The sequence below is a fragment of the Mobula hypostoma genome, chromosome 4, assembly GCF_963921235.1.
Source record: "Mobula hypostoma chromosome 4, sMobHyp1.1, whole genome shotgun sequence".
Lineage (NCBI taxonomy): Eukaryota > Metazoa > Chordata > Chondrichthyes > Myliobatiformes > Myliobatidae > Mobula > Mobula hypostoma.
This window is the reverse complement of record NC_086100.1, coordinates 169,960,108-169,975,712: the sequence shown is the minus strand read 5'-3', so window position 1 is coordinate 169,975,712 and position 15,605 is coordinate 169,960,108. Positions and strand designations below refer to the sequence as shown.

At 39.9% G+C, this 15,605-nt stretch overlaps 1 protein-coding gene across 6 annotated transcripts in view; it reads left to right on the top strand.

The window, feature by feature from the left end:
• LOC134345774 (sodium/hydrogen exchanger 9B2-like) overlaps positions 1-15,605 on the top strand; it is a 180,883-nt gene that overhangs the window by 107,252 nt on the left and 58,026 nt on the right. For all 6 annotated transcript variants that reach the window (XM_063046967.1, XM_063046970.1, XM_063046968.1 and 3 more), the window contains 4 exons: positions 2,887-3,057; positions 4,133-4,275; positions 11,341-11,468; positions 13,741-13,916. In XM_063046967.1, coding sequence (XP_062903037.1) covers positions 2,887-3,057; positions 4,133-4,275; positions 11,341-11,468; positions 13,741-13,916 — 618 coding nt within the window. The remainder of the gene's footprint in view (positions 1-2,886; positions 3,058-4,132; positions 4,276-11,340; positions 11,469-13,740; positions 13,917-15,605) is intronic.

The following is a 15,605-nucleotide window of genomic DNA, read 5'->3' as shown; positions in this document are numbered from 1 at the left end:
TCAAGATACAACCTCTGTAAATCCATCAGGAATACCAAGAGACAATGCAAGTCCAAAATTGAGCCTCTGACCAGTTGTGACAGGACTAACATGCTTTGCTAGATCACAGAATGAAATTACAACAGTGTATACATTTCTCCAGAAGGGGATTGAAATGAAACCACCCTCCAATGCACCTGGATCTGAAACAATTGTTCCAAATATAAGATGAATCTTCTGGAGCGCATATCCACAGAAAGCATCTAGCTAGATGATGTTCCTAGCCATGTCTTAGATCCTGTGCACATCAGCTGGCAAGGATATTTGCAAACATTTTTTAATCTAGAGAGCATCTGGACAGCAAAGGCACCTGCATTTGATATCATTTATAAAGTCCAGCTCTACCTTCAATACTATAATTCCAAGCAAACTTATCTCCAATCTCTTAGACCTGGGACTCAATACCTCAGTTTGCAACTGGATTCTTGATTATCCTTATAAAAATTCTAATTTCTTGCACTGTGATGCTCCCACAAAATAAATTTCATGACAGATATTAGCGATAATAAAACTGATTCTGGTTGACTTCCTCACCAACAGACCACAATCAGTAAGGAGAGGCAGTAACACCTCCCCAACAATTATCTTCCACACTGGTGCCCCTCAAGGCTGTGTCTTCAGCCTCCTACTCTACACCCTATACACTCACAACTGCATATCCAAAATCTGACCTAATTCTATCTACAAGTTTGCAGATGATATCACCATAGTAATGAGTCAGAGTACAGGAAGGGGATAGAGAGCCTTGTGATATGGTGTCACAATAACAACTCTTTCCTTCAATGTCAGTAAAACATAAAAGCTGGTCATTGACTTCAGGAAGTGGGGATGGTGCATGTGCTCCTGCCTATTTCAATGGTGCTCAGGTCAAAAGGGTTGAGAGCTTCAATTATTTAGGAGTGAATGTCCTTGTCCAACCATATAGACACCACAGGCAAGAAAGCTCATCAGTGCCTCTGCTTCCTCAGGATGCTAAAGAAACTTGGCATGATCCCTTTGACCCTCACCAATTTTCATTGATGCTCCATAATAAACTGTCTATCTAGATTTGACCCTCACCATTTTTTTATTGATGCACTATATAAAGCATTCTATCTAGATACATCATGGCTTAATATGGCAACTGCTCTGTCTGTGCCGCAAGAAACTGGAGAGAGTGTGGACACAGCTCAGCACATCGTGGAAACCAGCCTCCCCTCCATGGACTCTGCATTTCTTGCTGCTTTGGTACAGCAAAATCGAAGACACCTTTCCCTGGACATTCTTTCTTCTCCTCCCTCACATTGTGCAGAAGATACAAAAGCCTGAAAGCACTTCTCATCAGGTTCAACAATGGCTTATATCCCGCCGTTATAAGAATATTGAACAATGCCCTAGGTCAATGTGATGGACTCATGACCTCACAGTCTGCCTCCTTATGACCTTGCACCTTACTGTCTACATGCACTGCACTTCCTCTGTAACTGTAATGCTACCGTTCTCTGTTACTATTTTATTTTGTTTGACCTCAATACACTATTGTAATTAATTATATCAACAGTACGCAAGACAAGTTTTTCACTGTACCTCAGTATATGTGACAATAATAAACCAATTTACCTTAAACCTGTGTCCTCTTAATATTTTTACAGTTTCATCATGGGGATAAAGATTCTGACTACCTACTTTATCTGTGCCTCTTAATATTTTATATATTTCTATCAAGTTGGCCCTCAGACTCAAATCTCCAGGGGAAGCAATCCAAGTTTGTCCAACTTCTTTATAGATAATACGCTTCATCTAAGCAACGTCCTGGTGAATCTCTTCTGCATCCTCTGATAATCTAGTGGTTAGAACTGCACTCAGTACTTGAAATGTAGCTTACATTTTTGTAGAAATGTAGCATGATTTAATAATGTTTATGCACAATCCTTGATGAAGGTAAGGATATTATGTCTTCTTCATGATCCTACCTTTTGTATTACTACTCTTAGGAATGATAGACTTGCACCACGAGATCCCTCTGTACATAAATGCTCCAAGGGGTCTGGGTGTTTACTGTATACCTTACTCTTGCACTTGATGTCACAAAATGCAAAACCCCACACTAACCCAGATTAAAGTCCCTTGGCTATTTCTCTACCCAAATTTCTAATTGGTCTACACCTTTTGACAATCTTCCTTACTGTACCCAACTCCATGAATTTTCATATTGTTTGCATTCTTAATAATCAGGCCACCTATATTTTCATCCAAATGTACGTGACAAGCACTGAGTGCCAACACTGATCCTTATAGAACTCCACTGGTCACAAACATCCAGTCAGAGAAACACCCCTCCATGACCTTCCATCTCCTGGGATCAAGCCAATTTTAAATCCATTTACCAACTCACCATGCATCCCATGACACTTAACATTTTGTACCAGCCTACCGTGATCTGCCTTACTAAAAGCGAACCTCTTAAAATTCACATTGACAACATCCACTGCCCTATCCTCATCAATCATCTTAATCACCTTCTTACAAAGCTCCATCAAATGTGTGAGTCAGGGCTTCCACCACAGAAAGCCTTACTGACTATCTCTAACAAGTCCATGCTTTTTCATATGTAAGTAAACCCTGTCCCTATGAATCTTCTCCAATAACCTACCTACCACTGTAGTAAGCTTCATAGGTCTATAGTTTTTTGAATTATCTATGTTACCAAACTTAATTAAAGGAACAACATTCTTCTAGGACATTGACTGTGGCCAAAGAGGATACAAAGATCTCTTTCAAGACCCCAGAAATCTCCTCCCTTGCCTTCAAAATAAAGTACAATTTTCAGACCCTTGTATTCACCAGTTTTTTACCATTCTTTTACAGTGATTATGGTGATCCTGCTGTGGGCTGTTGTCTGGTCAATTACAGGCCCTGAGTGCCTCCCTGGTGGTAACTTATTTGGAAATCTGATTCTGTTCATCTGTGCAGTTCTGGGAGGGAAGCTTGTTGGAATGATCAAATTCCCGAATCTGCCTCCATTACCACCTCTTCTAGGTAAGAAAATAGAAAACATAGTAATTCACATAGCCATTGGATTGTAAGGGACTCAAGTGAAATATGAGGTGGTGTTCTTCTAGTTTGTGTTTCGTTTCACTATGGCAGTAAAGAAGGCCATGGACAGACAGGTTGGTGTGGGAGTGACATGTAACCAAAAGCTAAAAATACCTGTTGTGGACCAGACGCAGATTCTCCACTAAATAGTCATCTAGTCTATGGCTGATCTCACTGATGTTGAGGAGGCTTCTTCAGGAGCACCAGGTGCAATAGACCAAGTTGAAGTGACGGTATAAAGGATTATCAAATAGAATAGGAATTAGAGTTACAAATATGGACTGAGAAATGGTAGATAAAGTTTAATCTAGCAAATGTGAGGTGTTGCACATTGGGAGGTCAAGTTCGGAGAAAGTTTGTTGTTAATGGTCGGTCTCTTAACAGCATTGAGGTACATACAGAGACATTTGGGGATAAAGTCCATAGTTCACTGAAAGTGGCTACACTAGTGGATAAGGTGGCAAGGAAGGCACTTGACATGTTTGCCTTCATTGGTAGGGGTGTTTTGTATGAGAGTAAGTAAGTCAAGCTGCAACTATATAAAACCTCAGTAACATTTAGAGTAAGTGTGCAGTTATGATTACCTCATTATAGTGAGGATGTGGAGTCTGTGGAAAGGGTGCATAAGAGTTCTATAATTATCAAGCTTTTCTTTGCTGCCTTTCTTGAAAAAGGAGACCACGCTTGCCATCTAGCAGAACTTTGTTTCCTCATTTGTGGCCAGTAAAATGTAAAAATCTCAGCTGAAGCCCCAGCAAAGTCTCTCCTGTCTCTTATAGCTACCTGAAATAAATCTCACCAGGTCCTGAGGATTTATCTACCTTCAAGTCTACCAAGGCATTGAATACCTCCTCTGTATTTAAGGAGAAATGCATTAGAGAAGGAAACTTGCACTACTATCGTTGGCCATATGTATTAAAATTTTGATTCATTAGCAGTGTTTGCTCTTGAGATTTAAGACAACAGCTGTTTAATCTGTAATATATTTTCTTTGCTCTTATGCCTGTTTGTGTATTAGGAATGCTACTTGCTGGATTTGTTCTACGAAATATTCCTGTGGTTAGTGAAGCTATTTACATTGACTACAAGTGGTCATCATCCTTGAGAAGTATAGCCCTTGCAATTATTCTCACCCGAGCTGGACTTGGGCTAGATGCAAAGGTATAAACAGTGTATTCTGCATCTCCATTTAACATATGTAAAACGGACAATGTTATTCATATTAGCTGTATTTCATTTACTGTTATGCTGATGCAATCTTTGGCTACGTCCACACTATACCAGATAATTTTGAAAACGCTAATTTCGAGTAAAAACGACAGGCGTACACACTAAGCATTTTTCAAAATATCTCTGTCCACACTAACACGGATATTTGGGCAAATCTCCTCTACTGAGCGCGCGCAGGACACACAGAAAACAAGCGAAGGGGAAACTGTATACTTGGTGCACATTTGTCCAGTTACAGAGTAGAAAAACTTAAAAGGAATTGCTCTTGTCTCTCGCGCAGGAGGACTTAAAACTAAAAAAAAAACCAAATACTGGAGCGTATGGAGGCAACTGACAGGGAGTTCACAGACAGTATGACCCGGCTGACGACGAACATTGAAAAACTGACTAACTCTGTTGCATTAATAAAGCACCTTGTTAAATGTATAAAGCATGTCTGCATCAGTGTTATCTTGTAGTTCCAAACAATGTTACATTAGGCTGTTACACATCTATTGTCAGAGAAGTACTTGCATAAACAGGTAAACCACCTTCATACAAGCAAGGACAGAAAACAGGGCAAAGTGAGTACAGGGTATACTTAATTATTCAATAAGCTATGGGTCAAAGTATTTGGTGAATACATTTCTGACTCTTCTGGCTTCAGTCTCATTGCCGTCTGTTCTGAAATAGTTAGGTTCTGCGAAGCGCAAAATCAAATATCGCTGTGATGATTGTACGCTCTAGTATCAATTGTTTGGTGACAATAAAGTAGTAATAATAATAATAAGAAGAAGAAAATACTGACATGCCGACTGCTGCCATCTGTTCCGGCACGTCATGACAGCGGTTTTATAAAGCTCTGGTTACCCCGTACACACTGCAACGGATATTAGGCGTTTTCAGATTTATTCACTCTGGAGACCGTTTCTGAAAATCTCCATTTTCGGGGGATGAAAACGCAGTTTTAGTGTGGATAGCGGGTCAAAACGAAGAGAAAAAGCTTCGTTTTTAAAATTATCCGGCGTAGTGTGGACGTAGCCAAAGTTAACTATTCTTAACCAATGTTGCTATGGTATTCATGGTCAGAGAATGGGGAATAGGAGCAGCAGAAGGCAACTTGGTCCTTTGTCTATTTTTCATGATGATCATGTATTATATTTTACTTTGTCTGCACTAACACTCTATCCCTTAATTCTCTTCAGTCCTAGTGTGTGAAGGAATTTTTCTCATCCCTCTTGTGAATGGCCAACTAATTCCTGATTTTACACAGCCTTGCTAAGAATAGAATAGAATATCTTTATTGTCATTGTTGTGGAGCAATGAAACACAGTTTAGCAGCTCAATGTTTTGCAGCATGACAAAGAATATATACATAAAATAAACTCTAAAACCTCAGGAGTGCAGTCCAAAATTAATAATATATGGATGGGGGGGTAGGACTATCGCATACCTGCCATTCCTGGAAGTATGATGCATTAGCTGCCGCCATCTTAGGAGGGAGGCAGGAGAAGGGAAGCAGGTGTTATACATTTCACTGCTTGTGGGTAGAAGCTGTTAAGGAGTCTCTTTGTTTTCGTCCTTAATGCTCTGTATCTCTTCCCAGAAGGTAGAGGGGAAAACAGGTGATATCCAGGATGAGTGGGATCCTTTGAAATGCAAGTAGCCTTCTTTTGAAGTCTGCCAGTATAAATGTCTCTGAGGGAGGGTAATGTTGTGCCAATAACCCGCTCTGCTACCCTCACCACCCGCTGCAAGTCCTTCCTGTTCTGTTCTGTGCAGCTGGCAACCCACACTGCACAGCAATACGTCAGGAGGCTCCCTATAGTTGTCCGATAGAAGTTGATCAGCAGGTGATGAGGAAGGAGAGTGTGCTTTAGCTTCCTTAGGAAGTAGAGCCTCTGTTGGGCCTTCCCCACCTGATAAGAGATATGGGCAGCCCAGGTGAGGTCAGCCGAGATGTGGACACCGAGGAACTTGAAACTCTCTACTCTCTCCACCTCTTTCCCGCATATGTGCAGAGCAGAGTGCTTGATGCGCTTTGATTTCCTGAAGTCTACTATCAGCTCCTTGGTTTTTGTGATGTTCAAGTCCAGGTTATTATGACAACACCATTCTGTCAAACGCTGTACCTCCTCCCTATAGGCTGTCTCATCACAGTCTGATATGATACCTATTAGGGTGGTATTTGTCAGCAAATTTGACAATGGTGTTGGTGGAGTGAATGGTAGAGCAGTCATGGGTGAAAAGAGAATAGAGGATGGGGCTGAGAACACACCCCTGTGGTGTACCGGTGTTCAGGATGAGAGTAGATGATGGGTGTTCTCCCATCCTGACACTTAAGTAAGGGAAGCACTTACTCTTGTGAAGTCTCTTAACACAAAATAAACTGCAAATGCTGGGGTGTAGCAAAGGTCTCTTAACAATTTTTATATATTCCAATAAAATCACACCTCATTCTAAACTCGAGTATACTGTTTAATCTGTGCTTTTAGCTTAGGCCACTATCCCTGAATCAATCTAGTAAAGCTTTTACTGCTCCCCTTTCATTGTAAATATATACAGTGCCTGTAAAAAGTATTCGGCACCCACTCCCCCAGAAGCTTTCATGTTTTATTGCTTTAGAATATTGAATCACAGTGGATTTAATTTGGCTTTTTTGACACTGATCAACAGAAAAAGACTCTTTAGTGTCAAAGTGAAAACAGATCTGTACTAGGTGATCAAAATTAATTACAAATATAAAATACAAGATACGAGGAAATCTGCAGTTGCTGGAAATTCAAGCAACACACACAAAATGCTGATGGAATGCAGCAGGCCAGACAGCATCCATAGGAAGAAGCACAGTCAACGTTTCAGGCCAAGACCCTTCATCAGGACTAACTGAAAGAAGAGATAGTAAGAGATTTGAAAGTGGGAGGGGGAGGGGGAGATCCGAAATGATAGGAGAAGACAGGAGGGGAGGGATAGAGCTAAGAGCTGGAAAGTTGATTGGCAAAAGGGATACAAGGCTGGAGAAGGGAGAGGATCATGGGACGGGAGGCCTAGGGAGAAAGAAAGGGGGAGGGGAGCACCAGAGGAAGATGGAGAGCAGGCAAGGAGCTATTGTGAGAGGGACAGAGGGAGGGAAAAAAGGGGGAAATAAATAAAGGATGGGGTAAGAAGGGGAGGATCGGGCATTAACGGAAGTTAGAATACAAGATAATTGATTGCATAAGTATTCACCCCCTTCAAGTCAGTATTTAGTTGATGATGCACTTTTGGCAGCAATTACAGCCTTGAGTCTGTGTTGATAGGTCTCTATCAGCTTTGTACATCTGAACCCTACATTTTATCCTCATTCTTCTTGACAAAACTGCTCAAGCTCTGTCAGATTGCATCGTAACTGAATAGCCCTTTTCAAGTCCAACCACAAATTCTCAATTGGATTTTGGTCTAGGCTTTATCACAAACAAGAGAAAATCTGTAGACGCTGGAAATCTGACCAACACACACAAAATGCTGCAGGAACTTAGCAGGCTAGGCAGCATCTATGGAAAAGAGTACAGTCAATGTTTTGGGCAACATCTATGGAAAAGAGCACATTCGACGTTTTGGGCAACATCTACGAAAAAGAATACAGTCAACGTTTCGGACCGAAACCCTTCAGCAGGATGGGTTTCAGCCCAAAACGTTGGCTGTACTCTTTTCCATAGATGCTGCCTGGCCTGCTGAGTTCCTCCAGTATTTTGTGTGGGTGGTCTAGACTCTGACTTGGCCACTGCGGGACATTAACTTTGTGCTTTTAAGCTATTCCTGTGTAGCATTGGCTTTATGCTTGGGATCATTGTCTTAATGGAAAATAAATATTCTCCTAGGTCGCAGATCTCTTGCAGACTGCATCAGGTTTTCCTCCAGGATTTCTCTGTATTTTGCTGCATTCATTTTACCCTCCACCTTCACAATCCTTCCAGGGCCTGCTAGAGTGAAGCATCCCCACAGCATGATGTAGCCACTACCATACTTCATGATAGGGATGGTATGTTTTTGATGATGTGCAGTGTTTGGCTTATGCCAAATGTAGCATTTAGTCTGATGGCCAAAAAGCTCAATTTTGGTTTCATCAGACCTTAGAATCTTCTTCCAGCTGACTTCAGTCTTCCACATGCCTTCAGACAAACTTTAGCTAAGATTTCATGTGAGTTTTTTCAACAGTGGCTTTCTCTTTGCCATTCTCCCTTAAAGCTGCAACTGGTGAAGCACCCGGGCAACAGTTGTATCTGCAGTGACCAAAGCTTGTAACTCCTCCAGAGTTGTCATTGGTCTCTTTGTGGCCTCCCTCACTAGCCCCCCTCTTGTACGGTCTCTCAGTTTCTGACAACGGCCTGCTCTAGGCAGATTTACAGCTGTGCAATATGCTTTCCCTTTGTTGATGATTGACTTAACCGTGCTCCAAGGGATATTCAGTGACTTGGAAGTTTCCTTGTTTCCATCTGCTGATTGTGCTTTTCAATAACCTTTTTGTGGAGTAGCTTGGAGTGTTTTTTTGTCTTCATGTTTTTTTTTTGCCAGGATACTGACTCACCCACAGTTGGACCTTCCAGATATAGGTGTATTTTTACTACAGTCAGTTGAAACATTTTGACTGCACACAGGTCCCCAAAAACAGATCTCCATTTAGCAAATTATGTGACTTCTAAAACCAACTGGCTGCACCAGCAATGATTTGGTGTGTCATATTAAAGGGGGGTGAATACTTATGCAATCAATTATTTTGTCTTTTATATTTATAATTAACTTAGATCACTTTGTAGAGATCTGTTTTCACTTTGACACGAAAAAGTCTTTTTCTGTTGATCAGTGTCAATAAAGTGAAATTAAATCCATTGTGATTCAATGTTGTGGTACAATAAAACATGAAAACTTCCAAAGGGGTGAATACTTCTTATAGACAGTGTATTTCTTTGGGTAGAGGTCCAGATCTGTACATAGTATTCCAACAACATACTTCTACACGTTCTCAAATCCTCTTACAATAAAGATGAATGGACTCTTTGCCTCCACTGTATTTACTTTCAGCATTTTACGTTTTAGGACACAAAGTTCCCTCTGGACACCAGAACTTTGCAATATCCACTGCTTTTCTGCTTTTGCTACTGTAGTGGGTGCCCTCGCATTTTTCATATTATGTTCCACCTGCCTTGCCCATTCACTAACCCACCTTCCAACCCTTGAAGCTTCCTTCATCCTCTTCACACTTCCACTGAGCTTAGAGTCATTAAAAACTAGGATTGATCGAAATTATTAATGTAAATTCTGAATAGCTGGGACCCCAATAACAAGACTTGCGCTATCCCACTAGTTACATCCTCCCAACCTGAAAATTACAAGTTATTCTTATCTTATCTCTTGTCCATTAACCAATCCTTAATCATTGCCAGTATCACCCTTTTCCCATACAGTGCTTTAATTCTGAGTAAGCATCTCTTGTGTGGCACCTTATCAAAATATACCATATTAACCCATTCACTCTTAACCCTATTTTGCTAGTTACATTTTCAAGACACTTCAGATTGCTGAAAATGATTTTATTTCACACTGCTAAATCCTATTATTATTCAACTGCCCTACTATCATTTCCAAATACAAAGTAGATTCCAGAATATTCCCTGTTACTGATGTGAGGCTAACTGCCTATAGCTCCCTTTTTTTGATATTTTGGAAGATGGTAACTAGTGCTTCCATTATTAACAAGTCCATCTCTTTCAAAACCTTAGGATACAGGTCATCAAGTCCTGGGTGGTTATTGGCTTTAAGTTCTATTAATTTTTTCTGTATTAGTCTTTTACTACTTCTAATTACCTTGAGCTCCTCATTCACTAGAGACCTGTATTTGTTCCATTTTCCATGAGGTTTTCTCTGCCTTTTATGAAGACAACATTAACTATATTTGAACAATGATATTGCATTGATTGTGCTCAATTTCCATGGTGCAGATTACATAAGAAAAGGCTGAAAAATTGGAGACAAATCTCTTTGCTCTGAGCAGTCCTCTGCCAGATGACATGTATCATTGTTTCTTTACTAATTGTGTCCAACAATTATTAATACTGTTGTGTTCATCATCGCCTTAATAATCATTAGTAGAAACTGATTCGAAACCTGATATTTTCATCACTGAAAATATTTTCATATTTTCAACACTGAGATTCTTCATTCATTCTGATTTATGCAGTTCATTCTGATATCTATTTAAAGTGATGGAGTCCTACAGCATGGATACAGGCCCTTTAGCCCAAAAAGTCCATGCCAACCTCATTTCCTGCATTTGGTCCATATTCCTCTAAGCTCCCTCCTATCCAAGTGCTTTTTAAATGATACTATAGTACCTGCCTCAATCACTTACTCTGAGAGCTCACCACCCTCTGCATGAAAATGTTGGCTCTCAGATTCTTTTAAATCTCTCCCTAAGTTTATGCTTCTTGGTTTTGGACTTCCCTATCCTGTGGAGAAGACTTACCACCCTTCCTCTCATATTTTACACATTAGGAGTAAAATACTTTACTTTTTCACGTAACATTATTTCTAATCTTTAGTTCAGAATCCCTTTCATCTTTTTTCTCCATTTGTCCTTGAAGTTTATGTACTATGAATACCATCCATCCAGTATTTTAAATTTATCACAGTTAAGTTACTTTGCTATATTTCAACCCTCTTATTCTGAGTTAAGTATCTACTTTTATTGCTAAATGTTTTTACAGTCTAGCCTCAATATTCAGGTCTTCTTTATTTTCCTTTTCATTTTTTTCATGTAACCTTAGTATGATTGTTGTTTTCCAACTGTGCCACCTGCCAGCAGCCCCTGATCACAAGGCATGGTTAAAGAGTTCTCCGGGCTCTGATTGACAGCCATGTTGCCTGAAGCAATAGCATGAATATGACCATATCTATGAGGGTTAATATTAAGCCCATTGTCTTTGTTATGGATAAAATGACATTTTTTCTATTTGAGTTAACACATACTTCTGTTATTAGGCTCTTCGAAAGCTGAAGGCCGTATGTCTTAGGCTGGCATTTGGCCCTTGTCTTGTTGAAGCTTGTGTTTGTGCTGTTCTTGGACACTACCTACTGAAGTTGCCCTGGTCTTGGAGTTTTATTCTGGGGTGAGTACCTGTCAAAAATTGGAATGGGCAAAAACCACAAATACTAAATTCCAGATAATTTTCTAAGACACCTGAATTTATGTTAAGGTTCCAGTAAAGTGATAATGTAATAATTGCTTTTCTCTTGAAGTAAAAGCTTAAGAACTTAACTCAGAGACCAAGTAATGGTTTCCTGTAGAATTTTAGAGGTTTATGATGGAAAAAGCACGTGTCATGAAATACTTAATGGACAATATTACAATTTAAATTTTGAAGTATAGTTATGTTTTATAATGGTTTTTCTTGAATTGAATTACTTCATTATTGACATGTTTACTAAGATAGAGTGAAAAGCTTCTATTGCATACTGTTCATAGTGATCAAATCATTGCACAGTACATTGTAACAAAGTAAACAAGTAACAGAATGCGAAATAAAGTAAGAGTTACGGTAAGAGTGCTGTGCAGGTAGAGAGTAAGATGTGAAGTTATAATGAGGTAGATTGTGAGGTTAGGAGCCCATCTTGTCATACCAGGGAACCATTCAATAGTCACATAACATCAGGGTAGAAGCTGTCTTTGAGCCTGGTTAGAATGTACTTTCAAGCTTTTGTACTTTCTGCCTTATGGGGGAAGAGTGAAGAGAGAATGTCTAGGATACAGTAGATGGGAGTCTTTAATTACGTTTTCTGCTTTCCTGAGGCGGTGAGAAATATAGACAGAATCCATGAATAGGAGAGTGTTTTCCATGATGTGCCAAGATGCGTCCACAACTCAACTGGGCACTACAGTAGCATTCTAGTTAGTGCGATGCTATTACAGCTCAGGGCATCGGAATTCAGAGTTTAATCCCGGTGTCCTCCGTGCATCCTCCTTGTGAAATAGGTAGGTTTTCTCCAGGTCCTCCAGTTTCCTCCCACGGTCCTATGATTAGGTTAGGCGTAAATAGGGTTTGTCGGGATTCCTGGACAGTACAGCTTGAAGGGCTGGAATGGCCTATTTTGCGCAGTATCTCTAATAAAAAAAAAATAAAATAAACTCTGGAGTTTCTTGCAGTCAAGAGCAGTAGTTGCATTACAAAGCTGTGATGCATCCAGATAGGATGTTTTCTATGGTACATTGATAAAAATTGGTAAATATCGAATGGGATGTGCTAAATTTCTTTAGCCACTTTACCAAGTAGAGGATTTGGTGAGCTGTTTTGGCTGTGGCATCTAAGTTTTCTTAATTTGTTAATATAAATGAAAATTGAAATAGTGGAGGATCCTTAAAGGCAATGAAATTAAAGGGAAAGAAATAAAATTGCATATACTGGAATCTAAAACAAAAAGGAAATGCAGTAAGAACTCAGCCAGTCTAGCAGCATCTATGGAAGGAAAAAACAGTTTAACATTTCCTCAAAACTTGGGGAAGTGTCCTCAGAGCTGAGAAAGGGTCTCTGACCAGAAATGTTAACTGGTTTCTCTTGATTCAGATGCTGCTTGACTGCTGAGTTCTTCCAGCAATCCTGTTTGTCTTTAAAATTATAAAGGATCTTATAGTTTTCTCAGTTTTGTATAAAAATCATTTGGAAGGTATGAACAACAACAGATACCTTAATCTTCAGTCAGCTGTCTTGTTTCTGCTTAGTCTTCATTAGTTTCAGACAACAAAAAATATGAGCAGCATCACCTCATCATTTACGTGTAGATGGGGAAACAGTAGAAAGGGCAAGGGGGAACTGTGTGGTTTAAGTGGTGGATGGTTGGCTATGAGCGTAAGAGCAGGAGGACTTTCAGTCCCTTGTGTCTGCTCATAATCAGTGAGATCATGAACTTTTACATAAAGCATATTCGTACACATATCCCATCTTCTCAACTTCCCTTAATATCTTTAAAAAAAATTGATCTCTTTTCACATTCATATATTTAGCAATGCAGCCTCCACAATTCCACAACTTCACAATTGCAGCATTCTTAAGACTCACTATCTTCACTATCCTCTTCTTCTCATCTCTATCCCTTCCTTATAAAATGCCCAAGGCCTGACAAAATGCCTACATTATTTCTTGTTGTCAATGATTAGTTCTGATTAAAATGTGTTTGTCCTGAATATAATGTTAAATTTTATGCTGATGGTTTTACAACTTAAAATAATTCAGAGGTCTCATCAATTGTGGAATCTCTTTCAAGGGGATAAAAAACACTTATAGCCATCCCAGAAATCAGGTTGACATTATTTTAATGTTAATAATATAAGTATTTATCAAACTAACTTATTAAATGCTCTAAATGTTGTTATTTTCCTCTTTCCAGGTTTGTGATTGGTGCAGTATCTCCTGCTGTGGTTGTCCCATGTATGTTGCTCCTTCAGAAAGAAGGCTATGGGGTTGAGAAAGGAATCCCAACACTAGTGATGGCTGCAGGCAGCTTTGATGATATCGTGGCTATTACAGGCTTCAACACATGTCTCGGGATAGCTTTTTCATCAGGTATGTTATTATACTAAACAAAGACTTGTCAGCTGTCAGAGGTCATATAGAGCCCCAAACTCTCATATACTGGCTACTGGTGTCGAGTGTGGATAGTGTAGAAGGCTGTCATAGGTTAGAATGGGACATTGAAAGGACATAGGGCTGTGCTGAGAAGTGACAAAAGGAGTTCAATCCGAAGAAGTGTACAGCAATACACTTTGGAAAGTCAAACTTGAGGGCAGATTGCTCAAAGTTGATACTGAAGTTGATTAGGTAGTCAAGATGGCAAATGGTTTGTTAGCTTTCATTCGTCAGGGGGTGTTAGAGATAGGTTTTTTAATCAGAGAGTGAAGGGTGCATTGAACATCCTGCTCAGAGTGTTAGTAGAGGCAGATTAGGGACATTTAGTGACTCAAAGGCACATGAATTAAAAAAAACTCTAGAACCAAAGGTGATAACTTCGCTCAACTTCACTTATCCCATCTCTGAAATACTCCCACAACCTATTAACCTCACTTTCAAGGACTCTTCATTTCATGTTGTCAATATTTATTGCTTATTTATCTAATTTACTACTAAAACTCTCATGCTCTGTCTGTCTGGTTGTGACCTCCAATTAGCGCAAACGGTGCATTACAGCGGCACTTTTTTTGGCTAAATCGAATTACGGGTGAGGTGCCAGAGGATTGGAGAGCAGCTCATGTTGTTCCGTTGTTTAAAAAAGGATGGAAAAGTAATCCGGGAAATCATAGGCCGGTAAGTTTGACATCGGTAGTGGGTAAGTTACTGGAGGGAGTATTAAGAGACAGAATCTACAAGCATTTGGATAGACAGGGACTTATTAGGGAGAGTCAACATGACTTTGTGCGTGGTAGGTCATGTTTGACCAATCTATTGGAGTTTTTCGAGGAGGTTACCAGGAAAGTGGATGAAGGGAAGGCAGTGGATGTTGTCTACGTGGACTTCAGTAAGACCTTTGACAAGGTCCCACATGGGAGGTTAGTTAGGAAAATTCAGTCGCTAGGTATACATGGAGAGGTGGTAAACTGGATTAGACATTGGCTCAATGGAAGAAGCCAAAGAGTGGTAGTAGAGAATTGCTTCTCCGAGTGGAGGCCTGTGACTAGTGGTGTGCCACAGGGATCAGTGCTGGGTCCATTGTTATTTGTCATCTATATCAATGATCTGGATGATAATGTGGTAAATTGGATCAGCAAATTTGCTGATGATACAAAGATTGGAGGTGTAGTGGACAGTGAGGAAGGTTTTCAGAGCCTGCAGAGGGACTTGGACCAGCTGGAAAAATGGGCTGAAAAATGGCAGATGGAGTTTAATACAGACAAGTGTGAGGTATTGCACGTTGGAAGGACAAACCAAGGTAGAACATTCAGGGTAAATGGTAAGGCACTGAGGAGTGCAGTAGAACAGAGGGATCTGGGAATACAGATACAAAATTCCCTAAAAGTAGCATCACAGGTAGATAGGGTTGTAAAGAGTGCTTTTGATACATTGGACTCTATTAATCAAAGTATTGAGTATAAGAGCTGGAATGTTATGATGAGGTTGTATAAGGCATTGGTGAGGCCGAATCTGGAGTATTGTGTTCAGTTTTGGTCACCAAATTACAGGAAGGATATTAATAAGGTTGAAAGAGTGCAGAGAAGGTTTACAAGGATGTTGCCGGGACTTGAGAAACTCAGTTACAGA